The sequence below is a fragment of the Moschus berezovskii genome, chromosome 27, assembly GCF_049115385.1.
Source record: "Moschus berezovskii isolate FMDL1 chromosome 27, NW_MosBer_1.0, whole genome shotgun sequence".
NCBI lineage: Eukaryota > Metazoa > Chordata > Mammalia > Artiodactyla > Moschidae > Moschus > Moschus berezovskii.
Window position 1 is genome coordinate 33,731,483 of NC_142486.1, and position 17,110 is coordinate 33,748,592.

General features: G+C 43.0%; 1 protein-coding gene across 1 annotated transcript in view; it reads left to right on the forward strand.

The window, feature by feature from the left end:
• GRIN2A (glutamate ionotropic receptor NMDA type subunit 2A) overlaps positions 1 to 17,110 on the forward strand; it is a 433,921-nt gene that overhangs the window by 318,853 nt on the left and 97,958 nt on the right. Inside the window, exon 4 of the mRNA XM_055409472.2 lies at positions 11,425 to 11,630. Coding sequence (XP_055265447.2) covers positions 11,425 to 11,630 — 206 coding nt within the window. The remainder of the gene's footprint in view (positions 1 to 11,424; positions 11,631 to 17,110) is intronic.

The following is a 17,110-nucleotide window of genomic DNA, read 5'->3' on the forward strand; positions in this document are numbered from 1 at the left end:
TGTTAGGGTGATCACCATGCCTCAAGACATACCAGTTATTATACTTATTAATTATTTAGTAATTATATTACAGCCTGTTGGAGGGCTGGCTGATACAGAAGTTTCACAGTGAAGGACTCCCAGGAGAGGGCTCAAAAATTAATTCGTATTAATAATTGTGAGAGAGGTCTCCTTTTTATTTTTTGCTGGTTTTTCAAATCTCTAAAAGTTGGACTGTGAAGAAAGCTGATTGCCGAAGAATTGATGCTTTTGAACTGTGGTGTTGAAGAAGACTCTTGAGAGTCCCTTGTACCGCAAGGAGATCCAACCAGTCCATTCTAAGGGAGATCGATCCTGGGTGTTCATTGGAGGGACTGATGCTGAAGCTGAAACTCCAATACTTTGGCCACCTCATGCGACGAGTTGACTCACTGGAAAAGACTCTGATGCTGGGAAAGGTTGGGGGCGGGAGAAGAAGGGGACGACCGAGAATGAGATGGCTGGATGGTATCACCGACTCTGTGGACATGAGTTTGAGTGAGCTCCAGGAGTTGGTGATGGACAGGGAGGCCTGGCGTGCTGTGATTCATGGGGTTGCGGAGAGTCGGACACGACTGAGCAACTGAACTGAAGTGAACTGAATGTTAAGTCATTCCAAGGTAAACCCAAAGAAGAGAAAGAAAACACTCTTAAGTGTTTAGTTAATGACCAGGACACATCCCTTTTTAAAAGCATGCAGGAGTCTAGAAAGATTGTCCTGATGAACCTGTTTGCAGGGCAGCAGTGCAGATGCAGACGTCAAGAGCAGACTCGTGGACGCCATGGAGGAAGGAGAGAGAGGGACAGATTGAGAGGGTAGCCTGGGCAACATATACACCACCGCATGTAAAATAGATAGCCAGTGGGAATTTGCTGTCTGATGCAGGGAGCTCAACCCAGGGCTATGTGACCACCTGGAGGAGTGGGCCGGGTGGTTTGTAGAGGGAGGGGACATATGTGTACCTCTGGCTGATTCATGTTGACATTTGGCAGAAACCAGCACAATATTGTAAAGCAGTTATCCTTCAGTTAAAAATAAATGAGTTTTACTGATCCATGTCAATGGATGGCAAAAACCACCACAATATTATAAAGTTAGTATTCTTCAATTAAAAGACACTAATAAAAATACATAAATTTTTTAAAAAGTAAAACAAAGAAGTAGAAGTTATCTCCATCCCCAGGAACCTGGGAACGGGCAGGTTGAACTGAAGATAATAAATGGAATAAATGGAATTCTGAAGAATATGGAGGCTCCTTGTTCCAGAGACTTTTAAATCTGAGGTTTAACCAGCATTGAGCTCTTCTCGTGTTGGCTGAAACTCAGGAGGAGAATGGAAGCAGCAAGTCAGCAGGTAGTTCATGGAAATCACAGTGATCAAAACACGTTTTGAATTACCAGTTCAGTGCTGAGTCCTAAGACTGACGCTGTTATCCATAAAGATATTAGATTATCCTGAGAACAGTTATTACAGGAGAAAAAAATCAACTGCTCCAATGTGAGCTGTATAACAATTAGGCAATTCTGAAATTTCAACTGAAAGGAATTTAATTAAGGCTCTACTAGCTGATTAAACTCATTTAGATCTGCTGGCAGTTGCTACTGGTGACATAAGAAACCCAGGAAGAAAGACTTTCATCTTTTCGGTATGGTGTATTTAATCCTGCCGGTAGCCACAGGTATGATCCCTTAGGTACTTCTCAAAGTGTGGTCCTTACATCACCTAGAACAGAACGACCTGGGATTCTGGTTAAAAAGTTATGTACCCGGGCCTCCCTTATCCCACATCTACTGATACAGTGACTGCAGAGATCTACCAGTGTGAATTCATTCATTCATTCTTTTTAATCAAAGTGTAATTAATTTACAATTTACAATACTGTGTTAGCTTCAGGTATGCAGCAGAGTGATTCAGTTACACATACATACATATGTGTATTTTCAGATTATTTTCCATTATAGATTATTACAGGATATTGAATACAGTTCCCTGGGCTACACAGTAAATCCTTGTTGTTTATTTTATATGAAATGGTGTGTATCTGTTAATCCCATACTCCTAATTTATCCCTCCTCCCTCCTTCTCCTTGGAGTTTGCATTCTTTTCTTTTTTTAATTTAAATTTTTATTTTATATTAGAGGATGGTTGATTTGCTATGTTGTGTTAGTTTCAGGTATATAGCCCCGTGATTCAGTTTTGTATATTTGTATATATATGTTCTTTTTCAGATTCTTTTCCCATATAGGTTATTATAGAATATTAAGTAGAGTTCCCTGTGCTATAAGTAAGTTATTGATTTTGGTGTTTTTAATTAGTATTTATTGGAGTGTAGTTGCTTTTCAATGTTCCATTAGTTTCTGCTATACAGCAAAGTGAATCAGCCACACGTACACATGTATCCCCTCTCTTTTGGATTTCCTTCCCATTTAGGTCACCACAGAGCATTGAGTGGAGCTCCATGTGCTGTACGGTAGGTCCTCATTAGTTATCTAGTTCACACATAGTAGTGTGTATATAGAGTCTGCATTCTTAATCAGCCCCAAGGAGAGGTTCTTATTCCTGCTAAAGTTTCATAATCCGACGACCTCTAGTAATTGCATGTAAGACCATGCATTCCAGGGAAGCAGGTGCTTTACTTCAGCACCTGAAAAGCAGTCCTTAGTTTCACTCTGCCAGTGACTATCTGAGGCCCCATGACACAGGACAAAGTAGGTTTGGTTCACACCTGCTTTTCAGCAGTTTCCTTGTGGAAGCTGATTTGACTGTAGGGTGCAGTGGAAAGCTGGGGTCCAATGTGACATCTAGTTTCACAGACTGCTGCTGTCTTGAAGGAGCCGTAGATTGAATTGATTCACAAACAAACTGCTAGACTCAACTGTGAACTACTCCAAATAGAGCGTATTTCAACTTGGTATCAGGTCACAGTCGTGGCTCAGACATCTTTGCTGTGAAGTTTCCAGATCAATCAAATTCAGGTCTGCTTTTGGTTTCAAGCAGCAGCCGAAGACACAGAATTACTTGTGCGGAACTGTGCTATCAGCTCACTTGTGTGTTAGATTTGCATGGGAGTGATGGTAATTGATGATGCTGTTTATGCTAAATACAGACATTAAGTCATTTTAAATACCCTTCACGGACATTAATCTTATGTCCTTTGGAAGACTTTATATTTCAGGTGGAGAGAAATTGGCCTCCTGTTTGCTCTGTTTTTCTCCTTAAATTCATCTTCCTGAAGAGTTAATTCCTCACATTTTCTCCAGCTTGGGAGTAAATCACTGCTTATTACCCAGAGTGAAATGTCTTCTGGTGTTTTTGCACATGTGAAGTGTTAGCTTTAAGCCTTCTTCCCCCACCTGGTTATGAAATCACCCAGTGAGCTCACTGGATCCAGTCAAGCTGAAGCCCTGGCAATGTGAACTCTGCTTTCATCATCGGTTTTAATAAATGTCTTCTCTGATTTTTAATTTTGCAATCCCTATTGTCTTCTCTCCAAGGAGAGGATCTGAGTAAACAGGCAAGTTTCCTCTTTTAACTTTGAATTCTAAGTAAAAATTGATGCTGTGCTACAGTCTGAATCAAGTTCAGTTCAGCAAATATTTATTGAACTGGCCTGTGGTGAACCCTGTACTACAGCTGATGTGGGTCAGGTGGTAGGAAAGTCTGGTTGGGCCAGATATTCTACAATTCAGGGCAAACTGAGCCCTTGCTCCCCACCCCCGAGCAGTCATACAGTTGGTCTCTAAGTTGTATTGATTCCACCAATTTGGGATCCTGACAGTTCATGCCAGCCGCCCACTTCGATATGGCACTATACCAGGTTTCTCCAGGTTAACTGCCTCCTGACCAGTCACTCCGTTCAGAATCTTCTAGGCACAACCCCTTTCTCTGCACTGCATTGAAAAGAAGTGTCCTAATACATCATACTGATTTTATCCCTCCCCCGATTAAAAGTCTTCTTACAGTACCCATCTCGTTCCTGCTACGCTCTTCTCTCACCCTGAGAACAAAGGTGGAACTCCAGAACAAGCCACGCACCAACTCTGCTGCTCTGGCTCAGGCTGGAAGTCACTTCCTGTAGGAGCATCTTTGGTTTCCTTGCAGAGCAGCATGTAATCTGCTCCAGTGGCATCCTGTGCCCACCCCAGCATGGGAGTTATTGCATTCATGATCTGATGTTATCTCACGAGATCCAGTGTGCTCCAACTCTTCTTCTCAACAGACAGGAAAGTCTGAGGACAAGAACCAGGTCTGAATTAGTCTCAGCTGCAGCCCCAGAGCCTCCTGCAGGGCCTGCCATGGTGCAAAGCCCCGGATGCGCATGTACTGAGCTAGTGAATGAATATGCGAGAGACTTCAAGGGAAAAAGAATGTTCAAAAACGCACTCTGGCTGGAGAGCTAGGCTGCAGGGAAGCAGTGGTGTTTAAGCTGGAAGAGGACAGAATGGACAGGATTTCAGTCAGTGGAGATGATAAGGAGAGGGGTTTCAGGCAGAAGAGGTAGTGCAGGCAAATAAGGGGTACGGGTGTCATTCAGGGTGTGTGTGGTGAGAAGTGAAAAGTGTACACGTCATTGTGGCTTAGTGTTGTATGTGAGAGTGGAGGTATGTGTGTCGGGTATGTGCGTTTGTGTCATTGTACATGTATGTGGAGGTGAGTTGTGTGTGTATATATATATGTATATATATATATATATATGGTTGACCCTTGAATAGCATGGATTTGAACTGGGTGGATCCGCTTCTAGGAATTTTTTCAGTAGTGAATTACTGCAGTACTGCACAATCCCCAGGGGTTGAGTCTGCAGATATAAAGGAACCGTGGGTATGGAGGGCCACGTCCTCACTGCCTGCACCAACAGTCAGTGCTCCTCAACCCCACGTTGATCAACGTCATCTGTACCCACATACATGTGTGAGTATGTGTAAGTGTTAGGGTATCTGTGTTTGAAGATGTAACATGTATACGTTTTAGTGTGAGTGTTTATATAGAGTGTGAGCTCTTCCCTCATAGCTCAGTTGGTAAAGAATCCACCTGCAATGCAGGAATCCACCTGCAGTTCAGGAATCCAACTGCAATGCAGGAGACGCAAGTTCAATTCCTGGGTCTGGAAGATCCTCTGGAGAGGGGAATGGCAACCCACTTCAATATTCTTGCCTGGAAAGTTCCATGGTCAGAGGAGCCTGGCGGGCTATAGTGCATGGGGTCGCAAAGAGTCAGACTTGACTTAGCAACTAAACCACCACCATGTATAGGGTGTACAAAAGAGAGATGGAAAAAGTGATAGAGAGAGAGAGTATTGGGGTTGATGGAATCTATATTGTGGGGCCCATTAACATAAGAGGAGACGGTTTGATTCTGTGCGCAGTATGTGTCATGGAAGGGTTTGAGTAGAGATCTATGATTTTGGTGTTTAGGTGTACGTTTTTAAGGGTGGCTTGGGAGAGACCAGTTGTGAGGTGATTTTAATTGTCTCTTGTAAGCATTTCATTGGAAATGAACGAAATGATTCATTGAAAAAGACCCTGATGCTGGGAAAGATGGAGGGCAGGAGGAGAAGGGGTGACAGAGGATGAGATGGTTGGATGGTATCACTGACTCAATGGACATGAGTTTGAGCAATTTCTGGGAGAGTGAAGGACGGGGAAGCCTGGTGTGCTGCAGTCCATGGGGTCACAAAGAGTTGAACAGGATTTAATGACTAAACAACAAAAAGCATTTCATGAATAGATCTGATACAGTCAGCCACACCTCTTTGAAAGGAGGGTCACAAATATCTATTAACCTCATTTCTTCCAACCTTTTGCAGCCTCGATGACACTTCCATGGATTTACCCAGATATGAAGAGATGAATACTAACTTATGAAAGTTTCTGGAGATGAAATTATCTTTTCTCTGAGAAAATCTTGGCTGAACATTTTGATAAGTAATCACTGCCCTTTCACTAAACAGCTCCTTTTAGGAGCTGAAGAGCAATTAGGTTTCTAAAAGCACAGCATTTAAATTTTATTAATAAGAATGGATTAAAAAAATCATTGCAAAGTTAATTTTCCCTTTCTATACTTCTTTTAACAAGATCACTTTTCTCCATTAAAGGTTAATTATTTTTCTTTGTCCTCAAAACTTCAGTTTATTTTCTGAAAACATTTAAAGGTTTATCACCAAAATTCAGTTTATTTTGAAGGTAAAGATTTTTTTTCTTCTCCCATACAACCTATTTGGGTTAATTTTGGGACTGTTTTCAAGTACAAAAAAAAAATTCATGGTAGAGAAAATAATTATTTGCCACACCTTTTTCTTGTGTATATGGTGTTTATAAGAATTAAAACAGTGCTAAGAGTGAAACTCCACTACTCTTGCCTGGAAAATCCCATGGATGGAGGAGCCTGGTAGGCTGCAGTCCGTGGGGTCGCTAAGGGTCGGACACGACTGAGCAACTTCACTTTCACTTTTCACTTTCACACATTGGAGAAGGAAATGGCGACCCACTCCAGTGTTCTTGCCTGGAGAAACCCAGGGACGGGGGAGCCTGGTGGGTTTCCGTCTATGGGGTCACACAGAGTTGGAGACGATTGAAGTGACTTAGCAGCAGCAGCAAAAATGAAAAGTGAAAAAGTGAAAGTGTTGGTCTCTCAATCATGTCTGACTCTTTGCGACCCCCGCGGACTGTAACCCGCCAGACTCCTTTGTCTATGGAATTCTCCAGGTAAGAATACTGGAAAGGGTAGCCATTCCCTTCTCCAGGGGATTTTCCCAACCCAGGGATTGAACCCAGGTCTCCAGCATTACAGGCAGATTCTTTACCATCTGAGCCACCAGGGAAGCCCCAAGTGCTAAGAACAGTGCTTATTAACCTCTGGACCTAGATCTTATCATACTAAGTGAAGCAAATCAGAGAAAGACAAACACCATATCACTCATATGTGCAATCTAGAAAGAAAATGATACCAATGAACTTATTTACAAAGCAGAAATAGACTCATAGACTTAGGAAACAAATTTACCAAAGAAGAAAGAGAAGAAATTAGGATTTGGGGATTAACCAATACAAACTATTATGATCTAATGTTACAGACTCTGCCAAGTGTGGTATGTTCATTCCTTCCATCACCAGCTATCCCTTAAGTCCTTCTTTGTGCCAGACACTGAGTTAGAAGCTGTAGACGTAAAAACCAATTAATATGCATATATATATATATATATATATGTATATAATATATTGGGTTGGCCAAAACGTTTCTTAGGTTTTCTATACCTTCTTATGGAGAAACCGGAACGAACCTTTTGGCCAACCCAATATATATACATATCCCTGCTAGAACTGAGGTGTCACCATCTAATGACACAAACATATTGATTGTGAAGGTATAATATTGTTAGGCACATGGAAATTAGATGCTTCAATCAAATAAAGGATTTGTAAATGAAATGTTATGATGTCTGGGATTTCCTTCAGTATTATATGGGAGGAGTGGTTGGGGAGTATAAATAAGACAAGATTGGCCATGATTTGGTCATGAATGAAGCTAGATAATGGGAAGATGGAGATCCATTCTACTATTTTACTTTTGTATGAGTTAAAATTTTTCCATCATTAAAAAAAAAAGGAAAAAAAATGAATGGAGGAAGTAAAGAGCTTCCACTTTCAGGCAGATTATGTTTGGACACATATTCATCATGATTTCTCACTTCTTTCTCTGTTCCAGATAATAGACTAGATTAACTCTCAGGGTAAATCTCAGCTCCTTAACAGGACCCGCCTGCCTGGAGTGCCCCCGCTCCATCCCTTCATCCTTTCATCTTGGATTTCCAATCTCAGCTTAAGTGCCACCTCCTTGGGGAAGCCTTCGGGGATTTCTTTCTCCCTCTTTCCAATCTTAGACCCATATTTTATTTTTTTCCTCCTAGTTTGTGTGTATATATTCTTGTGTGATTATTTGACTCATCTGTGTCTTCCCAATTAGCCTAAAAATTCAACGCAAGTAAAAATATTGCTGTTTGCACTACAATATCCTTGGTGCCTAGCACAGTGCTTGGCACCTAGAAGCCACTCAGTAAATATTTACGGAGTAAATGAATCTCTATTAAACCTGTCTACAAACCCCAGACTCAGTTACAGCCTTTTGCAAATAGGAATATAGGAGGGGAAAGTGAAGGTTGTCTGTCTCTCCCCTATCTGGTAGAAAAAATCTTAAGAGTTGAGATTTTTGGTGTTTGGAACAGGAACCCATCAGACTCCGAGTAGGAGGTGCAAGCTCTCAGGATCCAGGGCAATGTTGACACAGCAGCTTCAGCTCCGGATCAAGTTTACCACCCACCGCATATTTCCACCCTCCTTGGCTGACCCATGGGTTCTTACTTAGATGTGTTGGGAGGGGAGGGAGGAACTTAGAGAAGATTTCAGGAGTTACTGCATTCTGGGGACTCATAAACCTTTGTAGCCTGTCTCTCCGTGAGTCAGCCTTGGGCTGGAACTTTTGCCTGCCTCCCACAGGGAAGAGTATGTGATGCGGTCAGTGACGTCACCGAAGAGTCTGCTAGCTCAACGGGCTTTACTTCTACTTGTGTTACCTTGGGATTTTAGGAGTTGCCTCTGCAACAAGAGAGGATCTTGGAGCAATAACATGATTACTGCAGATCAATTACTAGGAGCTCTAGTGGGAAAATGCCTTTGGATTCAGATGATTCCATGGTATAGTTCTGATTTCACCACTTAAAAAGCTGTGCAAGTTTGGGCAGGTTGCATAACCTCTCTGTGCTTTAGTTCCCTGAACTGTGGTGTTGGAGTAATAATCTTTACCATGTGGGATTTGTGAGGATTAAACAAAGTGGTAATATTGGCATATTTCCTTAGCACATAGAAGTGCTCAGAAGTGACATTGTTATAATTATAGCATCAAATGCTATGGGGGAGCTGGGAGCAATGTTCTATATTACCAGGGAACACAGGAATGCCTTTGCAAATTAAGTCATCTTTGAGCTATATCTTACATGCTAACTTTCCAGGTGGTGCTAGTGGTAAAGAACCTGCCTGCCAGTGCAGGGGATGTAAGAGACACGGGTTCAATCCCCAGGTCAGGAAGGTTCCCTGGAGGAGGGCATGGCAACCCTCTCCAGTATTCTTGCCTGGAGAATCCCACAGACAGAGAAGCCTATAGTCTAGAGGGTCACAAAGAGTCAGAAGCAACTTAGCACAACCACAATAATAGCATAATAGTATCTGCCATGTACGTTACATGCTAAGTAAATTCTGTGCTAAGCGCTTCATGTATATTTTTGGCTCATTCAAATCTCACTATGGTTCTGAAAGCATATGCTGTGTCCATCCACATTCTACAGGTAAAGAGAAGCTCAGAAAGGTTAAGCCACTTTCCCAAGGCTCCTTAGCTAATGGGTGAAGCCAGGATCAGCATTTAGTTCCTTTTGACTCCAAAAGCCATTGTCTTGGCCACTGAACTACCCAGTCTCTTAAAGGTTATATTTGAGTTTTCTAAGAGAGATGGAAAAGAAAAGGATGGATGTAACATATTCCAAAAGGAAGAGCCTGAATATCTCTTCATCTATTTGCATGTTTATTTTTGTTGGCTTGGAAGGAAGTGATCAGTTTTATCCCTCATTGTCCTCAGGCACATGCCAGCACCTAGCCGGCATTCAATACATCTGTGTTGAATGAATGACAGATTTGATGGGCTCCACTTTCTCTCCATCCTGTGTTACGCATCACAGCATGAGGCGACGAACGTGTTTATTTGTCCAAATTACTCTACCGCCTTTCGTAACTTAAAAAGGAAGGTATTGGTGAAGCTGGGCAGTTTTGTAATTGGCCGCGTGGCATGTTTCTCGACAAGCAGCAAACATTTTCGAGTCCAGATGCTGAAGTCACCTCCGAGAACAGACTGATTGCCTTCTCTCCCGACACCCCATCACCTCTCCTGGTGTCCAGCGTGTCTGAATTCTCTTTGAGGGCCTGAGATTCATTTCTGGTGACACTTACATTACAGGAGGGGAGGTGAGAGGGTCACATCAACAGAGACAAGCCTGGACTCTTGGCACTTAGCTCTTCAGATGAGGTATTTTTCCTTGAGGTTGATGCTACAAATAAAGCGCTGACCTGCGATGTCAAGCAGCTGCATGTGGGAGAAGGAGTAGGAAGGAGAAAGTGCGAAGCTGGGGGCAGCTTTCCCCCCGTGTGTATGTGAAGAGTGCCAATAAGCTGTCAAATAAAATTAAGGTTCAAAACATACAGCCTTCAATTTGATTTTGCTAAGATGCCAGCTGCTGCAGGGAGGGAACACAATCGATTCTGTTTTGACAGGTCTCAGTGTTTGCTAAGCAGCATAAGTCTCCACTCTGTGCCTGGTTGATAAAAGTTCACCTGATTTGCAACTTAAATAGAACCCCGTTTGAGCTTGAAGGGAGGCTCTCATCCTCCCACCAGACCTCCCTCCCTTTCGCTCTTGGACTTCGTCTTCCTCTCCCTTTTCCTCTTTTCTCTTTCTTAGCACTTTTTAAATTTCTCTCCCTCTCACTGTCTCTCTTCTGTACTTACAGGAAGAGTTTACACAGCCCCTAATACCCGCCGGGCATCGGGCTGTAGGCTTTTCTCAAAATGCCTTGTTTCATTCCCATGACATCCTTATAAAGTAGGTGGAATTGTGTCTATTTACAGATGAGAAAACAGATGCTCATCGTGATTAAGAGCCTGCCTGGGGTTGTACAGCTAGCAACTGGCAAGAGTTGGGGATTTAAGTCCAGACCTCTCTAACTCGAAAAGTCCCTGCTGTTTTCTTTTTTCTTTTGGGCTATTTTTGGCCGTGCTGGGTCTTCACTGCTGTGCGGGCTTTTCTCTAGGTGCAGCAAGTGGGGCCTACTTTCTAGTTGCAGCGCTCAAGCTTCTCACTGCCGTGGCTTTTCTTGTTGCTGAGCATCTGACATGCACAAGCTTCCATAGTTGCAGCTCCCAGGCCCTAGAGCACAGGCAGGGCTTAGTTGCTCCATGGTATGTGGGATCGTCCCGGATCAGGGATGGAACCCATCCATGTCTCCCACCCTGGCCTGCAGATTCTTAACCACTGGACCACCAGGGAAGCCCCTTTGCTGTTTTCATGACATCAGTGGTCCTGAGCACTGGGGGGACATTACAGTCAGCTGGGGAGCTCCAACAGCATCTGTGCTTAGTCTCCACCCCTGTATTTACTCAGTCTGGGGAGAGTCCAGGGCATGGGGGCTGCTTCCCCTTTATCCCCATCTCTCTCAGCATATAACAGATGCATGCATTGAGCAGGTAATGGAAAAGCCCCGAGGATGGTGGACTTCTCCTCCCTTGCCTCTTCTGGGGGAGGACTCCTCCTTCGAGAAGCCGGTGGTGCAGGAAAGCACAAGTGTGTCTCTGTGTTTTTGCTGCAGGTGGGCAAGTGGGAGAACCAGACCTTGAGCCTGAGGCACGCCGTGTGGCCCAGGTACAAGTCCTTCTCCGACTGTGAGCCGGACGACAACCATCTGAGCATCGTCACCCTCGAGGAGGCCCCCTTTGTCATCGTGGAAGACATTGACCCGCTGACCGAGACGTGTGTGAGGAACACCGTGCCGTGCCGGAAGTTTGTCAAGATCAAGTGAGTCCGGGGGTGCGGTGGGCTGAACGTGCCCGATCGTGCCCAATCCTTTACAATAGCCCGTATCACTGAGAACAACAGTATCTCTTGTTGTTGTTCCTTCGCTAAGTCGTGTCTGACTCTTTGCAACCCCACAGATAGCTGACAGAGGAAGAGAAGCGAAAAGCAAGGGAGAAGGGGAAAGATACACCCAACTGAATGCAGAGTCCCTAAGAATAGCAAGGAGAGATAAGAAAGCCTTCCTACGTGAACAGTGCAAAGAAACAGAGGAAAACAATGGAATGAGGAAAACTAGAGATCTCTTCAAGAAAATTAGAGCTACCAAGAGAACAGTATCTCTAAAATAATAATGAAATGTAAATAAAACATACTCTGTTATAATAGATTTATATAAGAATAGATTTTTTTTAAAAGCCTAGAACTACACCAACTGGGTTGCATTCATTTCATTCCAACAACGGTAATGGGGGGCGCGTGGTTTTGCCCACTTTAAATACCATAAAAGCTGAGTTTACTGGAAGACTAAGAAGCACATTCAAAGCCACGCAGCTAGTAATTGAGAGAGACAGGACTCATGCACTGGGCCATCTGACTCCACTGCCATATTCTTAACCATATGGTGAATCAACCCTCCCCTTCAGTCCTTCCTAAAATAAATATTTCTTTTGTACTTTTCTGGTTGCTCCCTCCCCCAAACCATACCTTCCACCTCTTTTCTAGTTTCCAGATCCACAGTCCTCAGTATTTTCAAAACTTCTCTCCATATTGGGGTCAACATCTCCCTTCCAAGTGACTTTCTGATGTGAACCAGGTGGAACTGATCTCCTGGAGGGTCTCCTTGGTCACCAGCAGCAAAGCCAGCATCACATCTTAGTTGTTTCTTCTTTGATTATGATTGAAGAGAAACTGACAGTTAAATCAGAGCCTCTGGCCAAGGGCTTTCCCTAATCTATAAACCCTTTAGAGACTCATAAAATTTCATGGCTGAGTCCAAGATGCTGATTATAGTCTTTGTAATGCAAACATAAACACAAATACCACCCTGGTGGGGAATTCACAAAAGGATAAAGCCTGTAATTGGATGGAAATCTATTTTTTTCTGAGCATCTTGCGATTGCCTTCTTTCGCCTGGAGAATCCTTGCTTGTCCTTCAAGTTTAAGCACTTCCTCCCCAAGTTGGGTTATTTGTCCCTACTTCCACGGTACCTGCCTCTGTCTCTGTCCCTTAATTCACTCAGGCTGCTGTGATGAATTACCACGACAGGGTGGCTTAAATAACAGCCTCACAGTTCTGGAGGCTGGAAAGTCCACGCTCGAGGTGCCGGCAGGTCTGGTGTCTGATGGGGACCCTCTTGTTTGCACGTGGCTGTCTTCTTACCCGCTTCTTCTCATCAGGGCATTGCTTCCATTTATGAGGGTTCCACCCTCATGGCCTAATTACCTCCCCAAAGTCCCACCTCCGGGTAGCATCTCAGTGTGGATCAGGGTTTCAATATAGGAATTTAAGAGGAACATAAACATTCTGTCTGTAGCACTCTCTTGTTTATCTGTCTCACTTGTTTTTGTGGGTTAAAGTGTATCCATGTTTTCCCTGGAGTATTAGCTTCTCTGGTGGCTCTGACAGTAATGAATCTGCCCACAATTCAGGAGACCTGGGTTCAATCTCTGGGTCAGGAAGATCCCCGAGAGAAGGGGATGGCAACCCACTCCAGTATTCTTGGTGGAGAATTCCATGGACACAGGAAGCTACAGTCCATGGGGTTGCGAAAGAGATGGACATGACTGAGCAGCTGTCACTTTCACTGCCATTAGCTGTCAAAATATAGGGAACGTGGCATATTAATCTCTGTCCTTAGTGACAAGCGCAGAATGTGACACACAATGTTGGTGACGCTTGAACCGAGGAGCGAATGGATACTTTTCCTCCCACCTGCCAAATTCCAACCTCAGTTATTATTATACAAGATGCAAATCCCCACGGCTCAGTGCTTTGGATAAAGATAATTTTTAAAAAATATGATTGCTAAATGTATGATGAAGGTGCATTTTGGTTTGGAGAAATTTTTATCAATGAGTAACCTTTCTGGGGTTGAAATTCTGAATGGATTATTCAGTAAGTAATCATTGGCTTTTTTTGGAGTCATCAACTTCTTCAGGGTTGAAATTTTAAATAGATTAGTCAACAAATAAATACTCATGAAGCATGGTTTCTGTGTTAGTCACAGTGCTGGGCATGGGAGATGCATCAGTAAACAAGGAAGAATCTTGCAGTCAAGGCCTGCACAGTGTTAAAAAAAAAAAACTCAGCCAATAAGGAAACAGAGCAGCTCTACATTAGGATAAACCCTGTGAAGGATCTGAGTAAGGTGGTGGCATCAGAGAGTAACTTGAGGTATGTGGGGCTCCTTTAGCTCACACAGATAAGACTTAAGGTGACATATAAGGGAGGAGAAGGAGCCAAGCATGTGATGAACTAGGGAAGAGCCATCCAGGTAGAGGAACAGGTGCAAAAGGCCTTGAGGGAAGAAAGAGATCGTCAAGGAAGCCTTGTGCAGTACTTGGAAGTGATGAGCTTGGGGTAGGAGATGGGGGGAATGATATCGGATCAGCCAAAAAGTTCGTTATAGTGTTTCCATGGAAAAAAAACAAATGAACCAAATAGAAGGGATTACGTGGAAAAGTTGACAAAGGAGGTTTTGACTTCGGTGGGTGTTCTTTGAACAGATGGTCAGATGAACTGGGTCTTTGAACTTGTCCAAATGAAGAAAGCAGAGTAGCTGACACGAAGCAAAGAGTATAACCCCACTGGGGCACCTCCTTTATAACAATATCTCCTCTGCTTCAGTAAGGCCAATCAGGCAGGGCCTCTTATGCTTCACACTCAATCATTGCAGTTTAAAGTCTTTAAAATCAGAAGCCTTGGAGCTGAAAACAGTAGATCACTAAGTCCTGAGACACATGGTCTGGAGGAAATGAGCCTCCAGATATATTATTGTCTTTAAAAGAATCGACTTTTCAACTGAACAATATAAACCGACTAACAGTTCAAATTCACACTTTGTGGTGGTGAGGAAGGTGGTGGCTTGCAATTTTTTTTTTCCCACTCAGTGATGTGAGAAGCTTGCTGTGCTTCTAGGTGTAATTAAAGTCTTTGATTTACCTGAAAGTAATATAAAATAACTAGGATCCATTAATCCCAACTGCAACACAGATTAGATCAATTGCATTTCCTAAAGGTAACATCTCTGAGGCAGGGTGATTGGTTCCATTAAGAATTCCCATTAGACAATGTGACTGTGTTCGTTTTTCTTGGTGGTGTTCTTTCAGGGAAAGCCCTTTGTCTATCACTTCTGGTAAATGGCGGGATCTTAAGGACACAGATCAGTCTTCTGAAAAATCAGGTAGTAGGAAATGAGCTGAGAAACCAGACTTTTCTTCTCATCTGCTTTAGTTGAGTTTAAGACACAATCAGAAAATTGAGGAACAATTCTCTAATTTGATATGTAGGGATAAATGGCTAATTTGTTGTTGCTCAGTACCTTTGTTGTGTCCGACTCTTTGCAACACCATGGACTGCAACATGCTAGGCTTTCCTGTCCTTCACCATCTCCCAGAGCTTGCCTAAATTCATGTCCATTGAGTCGGTGATGCCATCCAAGCCATCTCATCCTCTGTTGTCCCCTTTTCCTCCTGCCTTCAAACTTCACCAGCATCAGGGTCTTTTTCAGTGAGTCAGCTCTTCACATTGGGTGGCTAGTATTGGAGCTTCAGCTTCAGCATCAGTCCTTCCAATGAATATTCAAGATTGATTTCCTTTAGGATGGACTGGTTAGATCTCCTTGCAGTCCAGGGGACTCTCAAGAGTCTTCTCCAATACCACAGTTCAAAAGCATCAATTCTTTGGCATTCAGCCTTCTTTACGGTCCAATTTTCACATCCATACATGACTACTGGAAAAACCATAGCTTTGACTAGACACCTTTGTGGGCAAAGTAATGTCTCTGCTTTTTAATATGCTATCTAGGTTTGTCATAGCTTTTCTTCCAAGGAGCAAGCATCTTTTAATTTCATGGCTGCAGTCACCATCTGCAGTAATTCTGGAGCCTAAGAAAATAAAGTCTCTTGCTGTTTCCATTGTTTCCCCATCTGTTTGCCATGAAGTGATGGGACCAGATGCCATGATCTTAGTTTTTTGAATGTTGAGTTTTAAGCGACTTTTTCACTCTCCTCTTTCACTTTCATCAAGAGGCTCTTAAGTTCCTCTTCACTTTCTGCCATAAGGGTGGTGTCATCTGAATATCTGAGGTTGATATTTGTCCCAGAAATCTTGATTCCAGCTTGTGCTTCATCCAGCCCAGCATTTTGCATGATGTACTTTGTATATAAGTTAAATAAGCAGGGCAACAATCTACGACCTTAACGTACTCCTTTCCCAATTTGGAACCAATCCGTTTTTCCACGTTTGGCTCTAACTGTCACTTCTTGACCTGCATACAGGTTTCTTAGGAGGCAGGTAAGGTAGTCTGGTATTCCCATCTCTTTAAGAATTTTCCACAGTTTGTTGTGATCTACACAGTCAAAGGCTTTAGCATAGTCAATGAAACAGAAGTTTTTCTGTAACTCTCTTGCTTTTTCTGTGATCCAGTGTATGTTGGCAATCTGATCTCTGGGTCCTCTGCCTTTTCTAAATCCAGCTTGAACATCTGGAATTTCTTGGTTCACATACTGTTGAAGCCTGGCTTGTAGACTTTTGAGCATTACTTTGCTAGCATGTGAGATGAGTGCAATTGTGCGGTAGTTTGAACATTCTTTGGCATTGCCCTTCTTTGGGTTTAGAATGAAAACTAGCCTTTTCCAGTTCTGTGGCCACAGTTTTCCACATTTGCTGGCATATTGAGTTCAGCACTTTCACAGCATCATCTTTTAGTAATTGAAATAGCTCAGCTGGAATTCCATCACCTCCACTAGCTTTGTTCATAGTGATGCTTTCTAAGGCCCACTTGACTACACTCCAGGATGTCTGGCTCTAGGTGAGCGATCACACCATCATGGTTATCTGGGTCACTGAGATCTTCTTTGTATAGTTCTGTGTATTCTTGCCACCTCTTCTTAATATCTCCTGCTTCTGTTAGGTCCATACTGTTTCTGTCCTCTATTGTGCCCATCTTTGCATGAAATGTTCCCTTGGTATCTCTAATTTTCTTGAAGAGCTCTCTCGTCTTTCCCATTTTATTGTTTTCCTCTGTTTCTTTGCACTGATCACTGAGGAAGGCTTTCGTATCTTTCCTTGCTATTCTTTGGAACTCTGCATTCAGATGGATATATCTTTCTATTAAATGGTTATACTGTCAGTTAATCCCCTAAACTGTCAAATCATTGGTGAGAAGAGAGGAAATGTATTTTCAAGCACTTATGTGAGAGGTCCGTTAGATATTTTATTTAATTTTTCCAACTATTCTGCAAGGTAGGTATCAGCTTTC